Consider the following 13,484-nt stretch of genomic DNA (forward strand, 5'->3'; position numbering starts at 1 on the left):
TCATTGTTCCTGATGAGCCCAAGTACCGTGGTGTCGTCGGCATATTTGACAGTGAGATTGGATGTTGAAGAGGCTATGCAGTCATGTGTGAAGAGCACAGGGCTTAGCACACAACCCTGTGGGGCCCCGGTGTTGATGGTGAGCGTGGCAGAAATGTGCTCGCCTATTTTCACGTACTGTGTGCGGTTAGTTAAAAAGTCCAAAATCCAGTTGCAGAGGAAGGTGTTCAGACCAAGGTTGTGAAGTTTAGATCTGAGTCTGTTTGGCCTTATTGTGTTAAATGCTGAGCTGAAATTGACAAAGAGCAGTCTTGCATAAGTGTTCCTAAGCTCAAGATGTTCCAAGAGTCTATGGAGTATAATAGCAATGGTGTCTTTGGTCGATCGGTTCTCCCGGTACGCGAACTGACATGGGTCAAGGGATGGTGGTATTGCCTTTTTAATCCGTTTCAATATCAGTCTCTCCATGCATGGAGGTGAATGCTACAGGTCTGTAGTCATTTAGGCATGAGATGTTGGCCTGTTTGGGGATGGGAATTATTGTAGCGGTTTTAAAACAGGCAAGAACCCAGGATGTAGACAGTGACAGATTAAAAATGGAAACAAATACATCCGTCAGTTCTGAATCTTGATATCGCTAGCAAACGTTGCTGAACAACATCTACAGCTAAATAATGAGACAAAATATCAACTTCACAGCATAAAAACAACATGAATTGTAGATGAGACTAATATTTGTAGCAGGAAATCCACTTTTTCTCATTAGCGTCACGATCACAGCAGCATTCGTTATGTCAATCAAATACGTTACTTAGCGACCAATAAATCCAACTTTGTCTTTCACTCTTTAATGTTTCATTTGTGGAACCCTCAGATGTAAAGACATGATGTGCTCCAATCTTCTCTAAATCCTTGTCAGTGTCAAGTAAAGTCAGGTCGTAGCCAACAGCAACGTCTTGGTGATGATGAATGCTTTAAATCTTTAAAAAAATATATTTTTCTCAAGAGTGTATGAATCCACTCCATCCCATTTTAAATATTTTTTTATGATTGCTTTTATATTTGCCTCTAAACCTTTCAAAGTACGCCCAAATATGCACTGATGCAGGTAAATAAACACTAGTCTCATGGGACTTGAGACCATCACCTGAAACAAGGACGTGCCTCGAGGTCACGTGACTGCAATACCGCACATATATAATGTTTATTAAGTGTGTGTTCATGTGGACAAGAGGTCTAAACACAGAGATAATGTTTATTAAGTGTGTGTTCATGTGGACAAGAGGTCTAAACACATATATAATGTTTATTAAGTGTGTGTTCATGTGGACAAGAGGTCTAAACACAGATAATGTTTATTAAGTCTGTGTTCATGTGGACAAGAGGTCTAAACACAGAGATAATGTTTATTAAGTGTGTGTTCATGTGGACAAGAGGTCTAAACACAGAGATAATGTTTATTAAGTGTGTGTTCATGTGGACAAGAGGTCTAAACACAGATATAATGTTTATTAAGTGTGTGTTCATGTGGACAAGAGGTCTAAACACAGAGATAATGTTTATTAAGTGTGTGTTCATGTGGACAAGAGGTCTAAACACAGAGATAATGTTTATTAAGTGTGTGTTCATGTGGACAAGAGGTCTAAACACAGATAATGTTTATTAAGTATGTGTTCATGTGGACAAAAGGTCTAAACACAGATAATGTTTATTAAGTCTGTGTTCATGTTGACAAGAGGTCTAAACACAGATAATGTTTATTAAGTGTGTGTTCATGTGGACAAGAGGTCTAAACACAGATATAATGTTTATTAAGTGTGTGTTCATGTGGACAAGAGGTCTAAACACAGATAAGAATGTTTATTAAGTGTGTGTTCATGTGGACAAGAGGTCTAAACACAGATATAATGTTTATTAAGTGTGTGTTCATGTGGACAAGAGGTCTAAACACAGATATAATGTTTATTAAGTGTGTGTTCATGTGGACAAGAGGTCTAAACACAGATATAATGTTTATTAAGTGTGTGTTCATGTGGACAAGAGGTCTAAACACAGATAAGAATGTTTATTAAGTGTGTGTTCATGTGGACAAGAGGTCTAAACACAGATATAATGTTTATTAAGTGTGTGTTCATGTGGACAAGAGGTCTAAACACAGATATAATGTTTATTAAGTGTGTGTTCATGTGGACAAGAGGTCTAAACACAGATAATGTTTATTAAGTGTGTGTTCATGTGGACAAGAGGTCTAAACACAGATAATGTTTATTAAGTGTGTGTTCATGTGGACAAGAGGTCTAAACACAGAGATAATGTTTATTAAGTGTGTGTTCATGTGGACAAGAGGTCTAAACACATATATAATGTTTATTAAGTGTGTGTTCATGTGGACAAGAGGTCTAAACACAGATAATGTTTATTAAGTGTGTGTTCATGTGGACAAGAGGTCTAAACACAGAGATAATGTTTATTAAGTGTGTGTTCATGTGGACAAAAGGTCTAAACACAGAGATAATGTTTATTAAGTGTGTGTTCATGTGGACAAGAGGTCGAAACACAGATAATGTTTATTAAGTATGTGTTCATGTGGACAAAAGGTCTAAACACAGAGATAATGTTTGTTAAGTGTGTGTTCATGTGGACAAGAGGTCTAAACAGAGATAATGTTTATTAAGTGTGTGTTCATGTGGACAAGAGGTCTAAAGACAGATAATGTTTATTAAGTGTGTGTTCATGTGGACAAGAGGTCTAAAGACAGATAATGTATATTAAGTGTGTGTTCATGTGGACAAGAGGTCTAAACACAGATAAGAATGTGTGTTAAGTGTGTGTTCATGTGGACAAGAGGTCTAAACACAAATAATGTTTATTAAGTGTGTGTTCATGTGGACAAGAGGTCTAAACACAGATAATGTTTATTAAGTGTGTGTTCATGTGGACAAGAGGTCTAAACACAGATATAATGTTTATTAAGTGTGTGTTCATGTGGACAAGAGGTCTAAACACAGATATAATGTTTATTAAGTGTGTGTTCATGTGGACAAGAGGTCTAAACACAGATAATGTTTATTAAGTGTGTGTTCATGTGGACAAGAGGTCTAAACACAGATAATGTTTATTAAGTGTGTGTTCATGTGGACAAGAGGTCTAAACACAGAGATAATGTTTATTAAGTGTGTGTTCATGTGGACAAGAGGTCTAAACACATATATAATGTTTATTAAGTGTGTGTTCATGTGGACAAGAGGTCTAAACACAGATAATGTTTATTAAGTGTGTGTTCATGTGGACAAGAGGTCTAAACACAGAGATAATGTTTATTAAGTGTGTGTTCATGTGGACAAAAGGTCTAAACACAGAGATAATGTTTATTAAGTGTGTGTTCATGTGGACAAGAGGTCGAAACACAGATAATGTTTATTAAGTATGTGTTCATGTGGACAAAAGGTCTAAACACAGAGATAATGTTTGTTAAGTGTGTGTTCATGTGGACAAGAGGTCTAAACAGAGATAATGTTTATTAAGTGTGTGTTCATGTGGACAAGAGGTCTAAAGACAGATAATGTTTATTAAGTGTGTGTTCATGTGGACAAGAGGTCTAAAGACAGATAATGTATATTAAGTGTGTGTTCATGTGGACAAGAGGTCTAAACACAGATAAGAATGTGTGTTAAGTGTGTGTTCATGTGGACAAGAGGTCTAAACACAAATAATGTTTATTAAGTGTGTGTTCATGTGGACAAGAGGTCTAAACACAGATAATGTTTATTAAGTGTGTGTTCATGTGGACAAGAGGTCTAAACACAGATAATGTTTATTAAGTGTGTGTTCATGTGGACAAGAGGTCTAAACACAGATATAATGTTTATTAAGTGTGTGTTCATGTGGACAAGAGGTCTAAACACAGAGATAATGTTTATTAAGTGTGTGTTCATGTGGACAAGAGGTCTAAACACAGATAATGTTTATTAAGTATGTGTTCATGTGGATAAGAGGTCTAAACACAGATAAGAATGTTAATTAAGTATATGTGTAGACATGACCCGAGAGACGTGAGGAAACATGAACATTTATAAAGTCTTTAGTTTTTTTTACTGGGATGTTCATTGGTCCTTTATTGAACTGCTAACTTGAGGCACAAAGCTTGTGTATTTGATGTGGGATGTATCACTCCCGTTTATTTTTGTACAAAGCCTGTTTATTAGACTTTGCTTCATTAGCCAAACTGCTTCGTAGGGATGTAACGCTATCAACATATTAATGGTACGATATTATCATGGTATTAAGGTCACCATATGATATTAATAATAATAATACATTTTATTTATAAAGCGCCTTTCTGGGCACTCAAGGACACCGTACAAAGTCAAAACAATAAAATCAAATTGGATAAAAACAACAACAACAACAAAGATAGAGAAGATAAGATGATTACAATGAATAAGCAGTCAGGAATAGGTGTGTTTTGAGTGTTGATTTGAAGAGGGATATTGAGTCTAAGTTACAAAGGTCTGGTGGTAAAGAGTTCCAAAGATGTGGGGCAGAGCGGCTGAAAGCTTGGGCACCTATGGTGGATACCTTAAATAAGGGGACAGTGAGATGGATGGATGAAGAAGATCTTAGGGAACGTGAGGGCGTGGCGACATGGAGCAGGTCAGAGAGATATGACGGAGAGAGGTTATGGATGGCTTTGAAAGTGAGGGGAATTATTTTAAAGTGGATACGATGTTTGATGGGTAGCCAGTGGAATTGCTGCAGAACAGGGGTGATGTGCTGGATTGAAGGGGTTCTGGTGATTATCCGGGCTGCAGAGTTCTGGAGAAGCTGAAGCTTGTGAAGTGACTTGTGAGGGCGACCAAACAGGAGAGAGTTGTAGTAGTCCAAGCGAGAGGTGACCAGGCTATGGCAGCAGTATGTGGGGTAAGGGATGGGCGAAGACGATTAATGTTTCGTAGATGAAAGTAAGCAGACCGGGTAATGCTGTTTATGTGGGCTTGAAAGGAGAGTGTGCTGTCGAGGATGACATCCAGACTCTTGATTTGGGAGGAGGGTGAGACAGAGGAATTGCAGAGAGTAATGGACAAGCTGTTGGTTTTGGCGAGAATGGTTTTTGTACCGACAAGTAAGATTTCGGTTTTATTACTATTAAGTTGAAGGAAATTGGATGAGAACCACTGCTTGAGTTCACTGAGGCAGTCTGTAAGGGAGGAAGGAGGAAGAGAGGCAGTTGATTTGGTGGAGCTGTAGAGCTGGGTGTCATCCGCATAACAGTGAAAAAGTATTTTAAATTTATGGAAAATATTGCCAAGGAGAAGAATGTAAATGATAAAAAGCAGGGGACCAAGAACAGAGCCCTGGGGGACACCAGAGGAAACAGGATTTGAATGAACGGAGTTGAACAAACTGAGTGCGGTCGGAGAGATATGATCTAAACCAGTGAAGGGTGTGCTTGTGATGCCAATACTGTGCAATCTATGGAGGAGGACAGTGTGTGAAATGGTGTCAAAGGCTGCAGTGAGATCTAAGAGGATTAGGATAGTGAGAAGACCAGAATCAGCTGCCAGGAAGAGATCATTTGTGACTTTTACTAGTGCTGTTTCAGTGCTGTGCAGGGGGCAGAAACCAGACTGGAATTGTTCATATAGGTTATTTAACTGTAGGTGGGAGTGAAGTTGGGAGGAGACCGTTTTTTCAAGGATTTTAGAGATGAATGGCAGATTTGAAATTGGACGAAGATTATTAAAATTATTTGGATCTGAGCCTGGTTTTTTCAAAATTGGTGTTATGGCTGCTGTTTTGAAAGCAGAGGGAACAATTCCAGTAGTGAGAGAAGAATGGATGATATTGGTGATGAGGTGGATCAGTGAGGCGAGGCAGACTTTCACCAAAGCAGTAGGGAGGGGATCTAAAAGACAGGTGGATGGCTTGGATCCACGCATAAGTGCAGTGATGTCCAACTGAGAAAGCAGTGAAAAACTAGAAAATGAATGGATGAGGGAGGCAGGGGGGAGAACTGGGGTTGAGGAGAAGAAGAAAGAAGTTGTTGGTGAATCTCGGTGATTTTGGAATTAAAAAATTGCATAAGGGAACAACAAAAAGAAGTTGAGGCCATATGAGAGGGAAGTTAGTGCGGAGGATTTGAAATTTTGCCAAGAATAGAAAAAAGTGTCTTGGAGTTGCCTTCATTAGAACTGATTAAAGTTGTGTAGTAGGATGATTTGGTGTTGTTTAGGCAGTCTTTGTAGTGTTGAAGGTGTTGGATGTACATGTCCTTGTGTGCAGTGAGACCAGTTTTTTGCAAAGACGTTCAAGTTGGCGTCTCTTTGTTTTTAACTTGCGGAGTGTGGGAGTAAACCAGGGTGCAGAGTTGGTGAAAGAGACGCTTCTGGAGCCAGCATGTCCAGTAGATGATGAAGCTTATTGTTGTAGTAGGTGACCAGTTCATCGGGAGAGGAAAGAGAGTCACTGTCGGGGAGGCTAGGCTTTCAATGGCGATGGAAAGAGTGTCAGAGTTGATGTCCTTGATTTTGCGAAAACAGATATTGCGGGAAAAGGTAATTGTAGAAAAACTTAATTTGACAGTAAAAGATACTAGCAGGTGATCGGAGTAAGGTAGTGAATTGGAAGTGGCATTAACAACATTTACACCTGAACAGCAAACCAGATCAAGTGTGTGTCCTTTACAGTGGGTAGGGAAGTGAATGTACTGCTGCAGACCAAAGCTTTGAAGACAGGATGAAAAGTCTCTGGCGATTGTACTGTTTGGTGCTGTCCATGTGAAAATTAAAATCCCCCAGCAGTACAATTTTAGGGGAAAGTGAAGAGAGATGAGCAATAAAAGCAGAAAAATCCCTAATAAAATCTTTGTTGTATTTTGGTGGGCGGTAAACAGCAGCAATGATTGTGGGAGTAGGTCCAGAGAGCTGCAAAATTGTGCTTTCAAAGGAGGAGAAGGCGGTAGAAGACACCGGTGAGATTTTCCACTTCTCGCCATAGATCATCCCGAGACCAGTAGCGCGAGGTTTGGAAGTGTAAACAAACCCGGGAGGAGTCGCGTCATTAAGGTCCGCGTAATCACTGAGGTGTTGCCATGTTTCTGTTAGGCAGATGAAGTCCAGTTTATGGTCAGCCAGGAGATCCTGGACGAGATGTCCTTTGCTCGTGAGTGAGCGGAAGTTTGCGTTATATTATTGGGGTATATGTACAAAATGTTATAGTGAGTAGAATGAAGGGAAAAGAATGATTAGGATAAACACACTGTCATTGAACACAAACATCATGCTCCAATGGTGCAATGATATTTATTACACAAGTATTTGTAAGTGCAAATAATTGTGAGGGAACATCTACTGTTTCTCAAGTTTTACTCTCTGAGAAGCCATGTCCTCTACAGTGGACATTCTTATGTCAGTGTGGAAAATGCAGTTTCTCAGACAAGTTAATGAACAATTAACTTATCAAGGTAAATATCTCACACATTTTTTGCCGGCTTCCTCTTTTCCGGGTGATGGTGGCCTATCAAGCAGGTGCTTTCCCTTGACCCAGTCTATTTTGGCTTGGACGCCGCAGACGACCGTAGCAAACTTTATTACCTCCACCACTGAGGTGATGTTGTCTCCAGGGTTTCTTTGTCTCTTTGTTAGGAGCACAACATAAAACCTTTAACTGATTTTTTACAGAAACAATTCCTCTTATCTACTACAAAGTGGAACACACTTCACTTCACTTCTATTTTTAATTGACTTTCCATAAGTATACATCAAAGTATTCATCCTATAATCTTCATGACATATTAGGCTCCAGTGTTGCTTGTTTTTGCGTGAGAGCTTTTATCCAATCAGAATTCAGCTATCTTGTTTCCTGTTTTGTTTGTTCCTGTTATTGAAGTGTGACTAGCTAGCACCTCACTGAAGGCCTATGTGCTCTTGTTTATAATCATATTAAAAAGTAAAACTCCATGTTTTTTTACATGACTTTTGAGAGTTTTTCAGGTCACAAAGTTATTGAAAAAATGTGACATTGTAGTTCCTAGGGCACGTGTTGGCGATGGTTGTTGTGATTTGAAAAACGTCAAGAGGCAACTTGCAGGAAAAGGACAATTTATTCTATGCAATAAAAAACAACTTGGAATAGAAGCTGGACAAAAACCAAAAACTGAACTGGCTACGAAATAAGCAGAATGCTGGACGACAGCAAAAACTTACAAACAACAGGCATGTGATTTTTCCATCTATAGTCGGAAATCCGTCTTTTTTTTATCTCTGTAAAAATAAAAAATTAACACATTTTCCGTTTTTCTTCTTTTTTCTGACCTACAATGTGTTAAAATCTTGATCCGTCGCTTTGCCATACTTGCCAACAACTAGGGTTTTCCCGTAATGAGTACGGTTTTTGATAATCCAGTGGTAAAAACTAGGGTTCTCCATTAAAAATGATGAAGTTAAAAATGGAAGCTACATAACAAAGCAACTCCTCGGGCAGGAGACAAACTATACATCAATGATGATTGGTTTGTTTATGTATAAGAACATCCATAATTGGTTATTATGATGAGTCACCATTGGTTAAGATCAGGGCAAAACATTAGGGACAGGCCAATCAGAGGCAAGATAGAGCGGGTCATGGAACCAGGAAGGGAAATCACAACAGACACCCCAAATGACGACGAGAGAGTCGGAGAAGAGAAGAGGGAATATTCAACCTGGCGATTTATATATTTCAAAAACTAGTAGAAGACGCCAGAGGGATTCTCTTCCTTAGATGTTTCTTTTAGTGATGTAGACCAGTGGTCCCCAACCTTTTTGCAACTGCGGACCGGTCAACGCTTGAACATTTTTAAAAACTTTTTTTGTTGTTTTGTTTTGGTCATAAAAAAATACAATCATGTGTGCTTACGGACTGTATCCCTGCAGACTGTATTGATATATATTGATATATAATGTAGGAACCACAATATTAATAACAGAAAGAAACAACCCTTTTGTGTGAATGAGTGTAAATGGGGGAGGTTTTTTTTTTGGGTTGGTGCACTAATTGTAAGTGTATCTTGTGTTTTTTATGTTGATTTAGTAAAAATTAAAAACATTTTTTTAAATTTTTTTATTTCTTGTGTGGCCCGGTCCCAATCGGTCCACGGACCGGTACCGGGCCACGGCCCTGTGGTTGGGGACCACTGATGTAGACCACGTCCAGGAAACCCACAATGTTGGCCACATTTGGACAAATGTATGATAAAACATTCCTTTGACTTGTTTACCATGTAAGCACAAATCTAAACTGGAAGAGGTGGAATACACATTTAAGAACACATGATTGTGGCAGACATGTTTGCTACAGAGTAGCCCTTCTAAATGCTAACTTTAATTTTCATTGCTGTTTTACAACAAGACAGTAGCTGACATTTTGTTCATTATTTCTACTATTTATATTTTGACATTAAATCGTTGAATCACAAGATTTCCAATGTTTTTGTTTTTTAACTCTGACCAGCCTGAGACCAGCTGGTAAGGCAATAGTTGAAGTGGCTGAAAATCTTTGAATGCAAATACAATTTTGCAGCTTCAGTTGACATTTAATTTCCAATTGCACGAAAATGTGAGAGATTAAACTTGATTGTTTTACACAATTTGCCAATATGGGCTTTAAAGGAAAGCTCTGAATCTATTATTAACCCAAGATATTTATACTGGCTGACAATTTGTATTCTTTCTCCATGAATATGTATGTCGGGGTCGGATGATACTTAGTTACGTACACTTTTAGAAGCACTCCTGCAAGCAAGTTGTAACATAGGACATTGTTTTAGTGAGTTTAGCAGCAATATTGTCTTTGGTGTCTTTGGTAACAGGGGCCAGGAAACGCCAGCATATAACTCCAATTCTTGAGACTTTGCACTGACTCCCTGTTCATTTTAGAATTGATTTTAAAATCTTGCTGTTTGCTTTTAAAGCTTTGCATGGACTGGCACCTCATTATATCTCGGACCTCATCCAAATTTACACTCCTGCGCGCGCTCTGAGGTCCGAGAGCCAGCTCCAGCTCGTGGTGCTTAAAACCAGGGGAGACAGGACCTTCTCTGTGGAACACTCTGCCCCTCCATGTTCCAACTGCTCCCACAGTGCAGTGTTTTAAGTCTCGTCTTAAGACCCACTTTTATTCTCTGGCTTTTAACACTACGTGAGTTGTGTGGTCCTCTGTGTTTTTAAATGTAAATTTTTATTTATTGTTTTGATTGGTTTCACCCTTTAAAATCGTTTTTAATCGTATTTATTTTTATATTGGTTTTATATTTATTTATTTTTTGTTTTTTTTCAGTCATTGGTGGAGCTGAGGATAATATTTCAATATTGTTTTTAATATTGTTGTGCAGCACTTTGGAAACATTTTTGTTGTTTAAATGTGCTATATAAATAAAGTGGATTTATTGGATTGGTGTGACCATGAAGGAAGAAAAGCATACATGCAGCATTCATCTTCAGGACAAACAGTGGGCAAATCATTCATATAGAGGCTAAATAAAAGGGGACCTAATATTGACCCCTGAGGGACTCCGAAGGTTAGCCTAAAAGAGTCAGATCTGATACAGATTGTGTTCCATCATGCAGATATGATTCAATCCAGCTCACAGCATTTTGAGAGAAGTTCCACTTTGAGAGCTTGGTAAGAAGAACAGAATGATTTAGTGTATCAAATGCTTTCCTGAGCTCCAAAAACACCGCCCCTACAACTCCACCCTTATCAAAAAATAATTGTAGAAAAATGGTGATTTGACATTGATTTAGCGACTGGTGAGGAATATTTTGGCCATAGGCGAGCTAGTTTGTCCATCCAGGATGCTCTCCTGTCCAATGTGCTGACGTGGGCATGTGCTGTTCTCCTCAGTGAGTCGGCGTGCCGCTTCTACAGCCATCAGATGAAGGGCAAACACCTGGCCATCAAGAAGATGAACGAGATCCAGAAGAACATTGACGGTTGGGAGGGCAAGGACATCGGCCAGTGCTGCAACGAGTTCATCATGGAGGGCACGCTGACCCGCGTGGGCGCCAAACACGAGCGCCACATCTTCTTGTTCGACGGCCTGATGGTCTGCTGCAAGACCAACCACGGGCCGCCGCGTCTGCCCGGGGCCGGGTCCGCCGCCGAGTACCGCCTGAAGGAGAAGTTCTTCATGCGCAAAGTCCAGATCAACGACAAGGACGACAAGGAGGGCGAGTACCGCCACGCCTTCGAGATCATCCTCAAGGACGGCAACAGCGTGGTGTTTGCCGCCAAGTCGGCGGAGGAGAAGAACGGCTGGATGGCGGCGCTTATCTCCCTCCAGTACCGCAGCACGCTGGAGCGCATGCTGGACACGGCGGCGCTGCAGGAGGACAAGGAGCAGCACGTCAAGCTGCCCGGGCCCGACGTCTACCGCTTCGCTCAGCCCGACTCCGAGGAGAATGTGGTCTTCGAGGACAGCGTCCAGTCCAAGTCCGGGATCCCCGTGGTCAAAGCCGGCACCGTCCTGAAACTCATCGAGAGGCTCACCTTCCACATGTACGCGGGTGAGTCCCTTCCTTACCCATAATGCACCTCGGCGCTCCCACTTCTCACGCCTCTTTTTCTTCCTCAGATCCCAACTTTGTCCGAACTTTTCTGACCACCTACAGATCTTTCTGTAAACCTCAGGAGCTGCTGGACCTGCTCATCGAGAGGTGAGTGGCCCGTGACGGTTCCGGGTTCCATCCCAGGCACCGCAAGGCGCTTGACCCACCTGCTCCCGGTTTCATGTAGCTTCAAGATGTAGATCAGCGGTTCCCAAATCCGGCCCGCAGGAAGTCCCAAGTAAAAAAATAAAAACTATTTTATATTTTATTTTATTTTTTATTTAAAAAATTTTTTTTTTTAAATCTGTCCTTTCTAGTCCATTTTCTACTGCTTGTTACTCTCTGTGTCTCCTAGCCGGTCAGGCAAATCATATTGTCTAAAATGTTCCCATCGATAACGTGACACTGCAGCGTGATCTTTCAGTCAATTAGTGCGCGAGGAACATATATATACATATATATATATATATATATATATATAGATATATATACACACATACATACATATATATATATATACTGTATATGTGTATATATATATACATGTATGTGTATATATATATATATATATATACATACATGTATTTATGTATATATATATATACATGTATGTATGTGTGTATATATATATATATATATGTGTATATATATACACGCACACATATATATATATGTATATATATATATATACATATATATATACATATGTGTATGTATATATCTATATATATGTGTATACATATATATATATATATACAAATGCATATATATATATATATGTGTATATACAGTATATATGTGTGTATATATGTATATATATATATATATATATATATATATATATATATATATATATATATATATATGTATATGTATTAGGGCTGGGCGATATCGCCTTTTTTTAATATCTGGATATTTTTAGGCCATATCGCGATACACCATATACAGGTAAAAGCCAGTAAATTAGAATATTTTGAAAAACTTGATTTATTTCAGTAATTGCATTCAAAAGGTGTAACTTGTACATTATATTTATTCATTGCACACAGACTGATGCATTCAAATGTTTATTTCATTTAATTTTGATGATTTGAAGTGGCAACAAATGAAAATCCAAAATTCCGTGTGTCACAAAATTAGAATATTACTTAAGGCTAATACAAAAAAGGGATTTTTAGAAATGTTGGCCAACTGAAAAGTATGAAAATGAAAAATATGAGCATGTACAATACTCAATACTTGGTTGGAGCTCCTTTTGCCTCAATTACTGCGTTAATGCGGCGTGGCATGGAGTCGATGAGTTTCTGGCACTGCTCAGGTGTTATGAGAGCCCAGGTTGCTCTGATAGTGGCCTTCAACTCTTCTGCGTTTTTGGGTCTGGCATTCTGCATCTTCCTTTTCACAATACCCCACAGATTTTCTATGGGGCTAAGGTCAGGGGAGTTGGCGGGCCAATTTAGAACAGAAATACCATGGTCCGTAAACCAGGCACGGGTAGATTTTGCGCTGTGTGCAGGCGCCAAGTCCTGTTGGAACTTAAAATCTCCATTTCCATAGAGCAGGTCAGAAGCAGGAAGCATGAAGTGCTCTAAAACTTGCTGGTAGACGGCTGCGTTGACCCTGGATCTCAGGAAACAGAGTGGACCGACACCAGCAGATGACATGGCACCCCAAACCATCACCCAACCATGCAAATTTTGCATTTCCTTTGGAAATCGAGGTCCCAGAGTCTGGAGGAAGACAGGAGAGGCACAGGATCCACGTTGCCTGAAGTCTAGTGTAAAGTTTCCACCATCAGTGATGGTTTGGGGTGCCATGTCATCTGCTGGTGTCGGTCCACTCTGTTTCCTGAGATCCAGGGTCAACGCAGCCGTCTACCAGCAAGTTTTAGAGCACTTCA

At 39.6% G+C, this 13,484-nt stretch overlaps 1 protein-coding gene across 5 annotated transcripts in view; it reads left to right on the forward strand.

Annotated features, from left to right (window-relative positions):
* The window catches only part of LOC133624420 (son of sevenless homolog 1-like), a 31,455-nt gene that overhangs the window by 10,152 nt on the left and 7,819 nt on the right, over positions 1–13,484 (forward strand). For all 5 annotated transcript variants that reach the window (XM_061987949.1, XM_061987955.1, XM_061987956.1 and 2 more), the window contains 2 exons: positions 10,881–11,542; positions 11,611–11,692. In XM_061987949.1, coding sequence (XP_061843933.1) covers positions 10,881–11,542; positions 11,611–11,692 — 744 coding nt within the window. The remainder of the gene's footprint in view (positions 1–10,880; positions 11,543–11,610; positions 11,693–13,484) is intronic.

Source organism: Nerophis lumbriciformis, linkage group LG27, assembly GCF_033978685.3.
Source record: "Nerophis lumbriciformis linkage group LG27, RoL_Nlum_v2.1, whole genome shotgun sequence".
Classification (NCBI taxonomy): Eukaryota; Metazoa; Chordata; class Actinopteri; order Syngnathiformes; family Syngnathidae; genus Nerophis; species Nerophis lumbriciformis.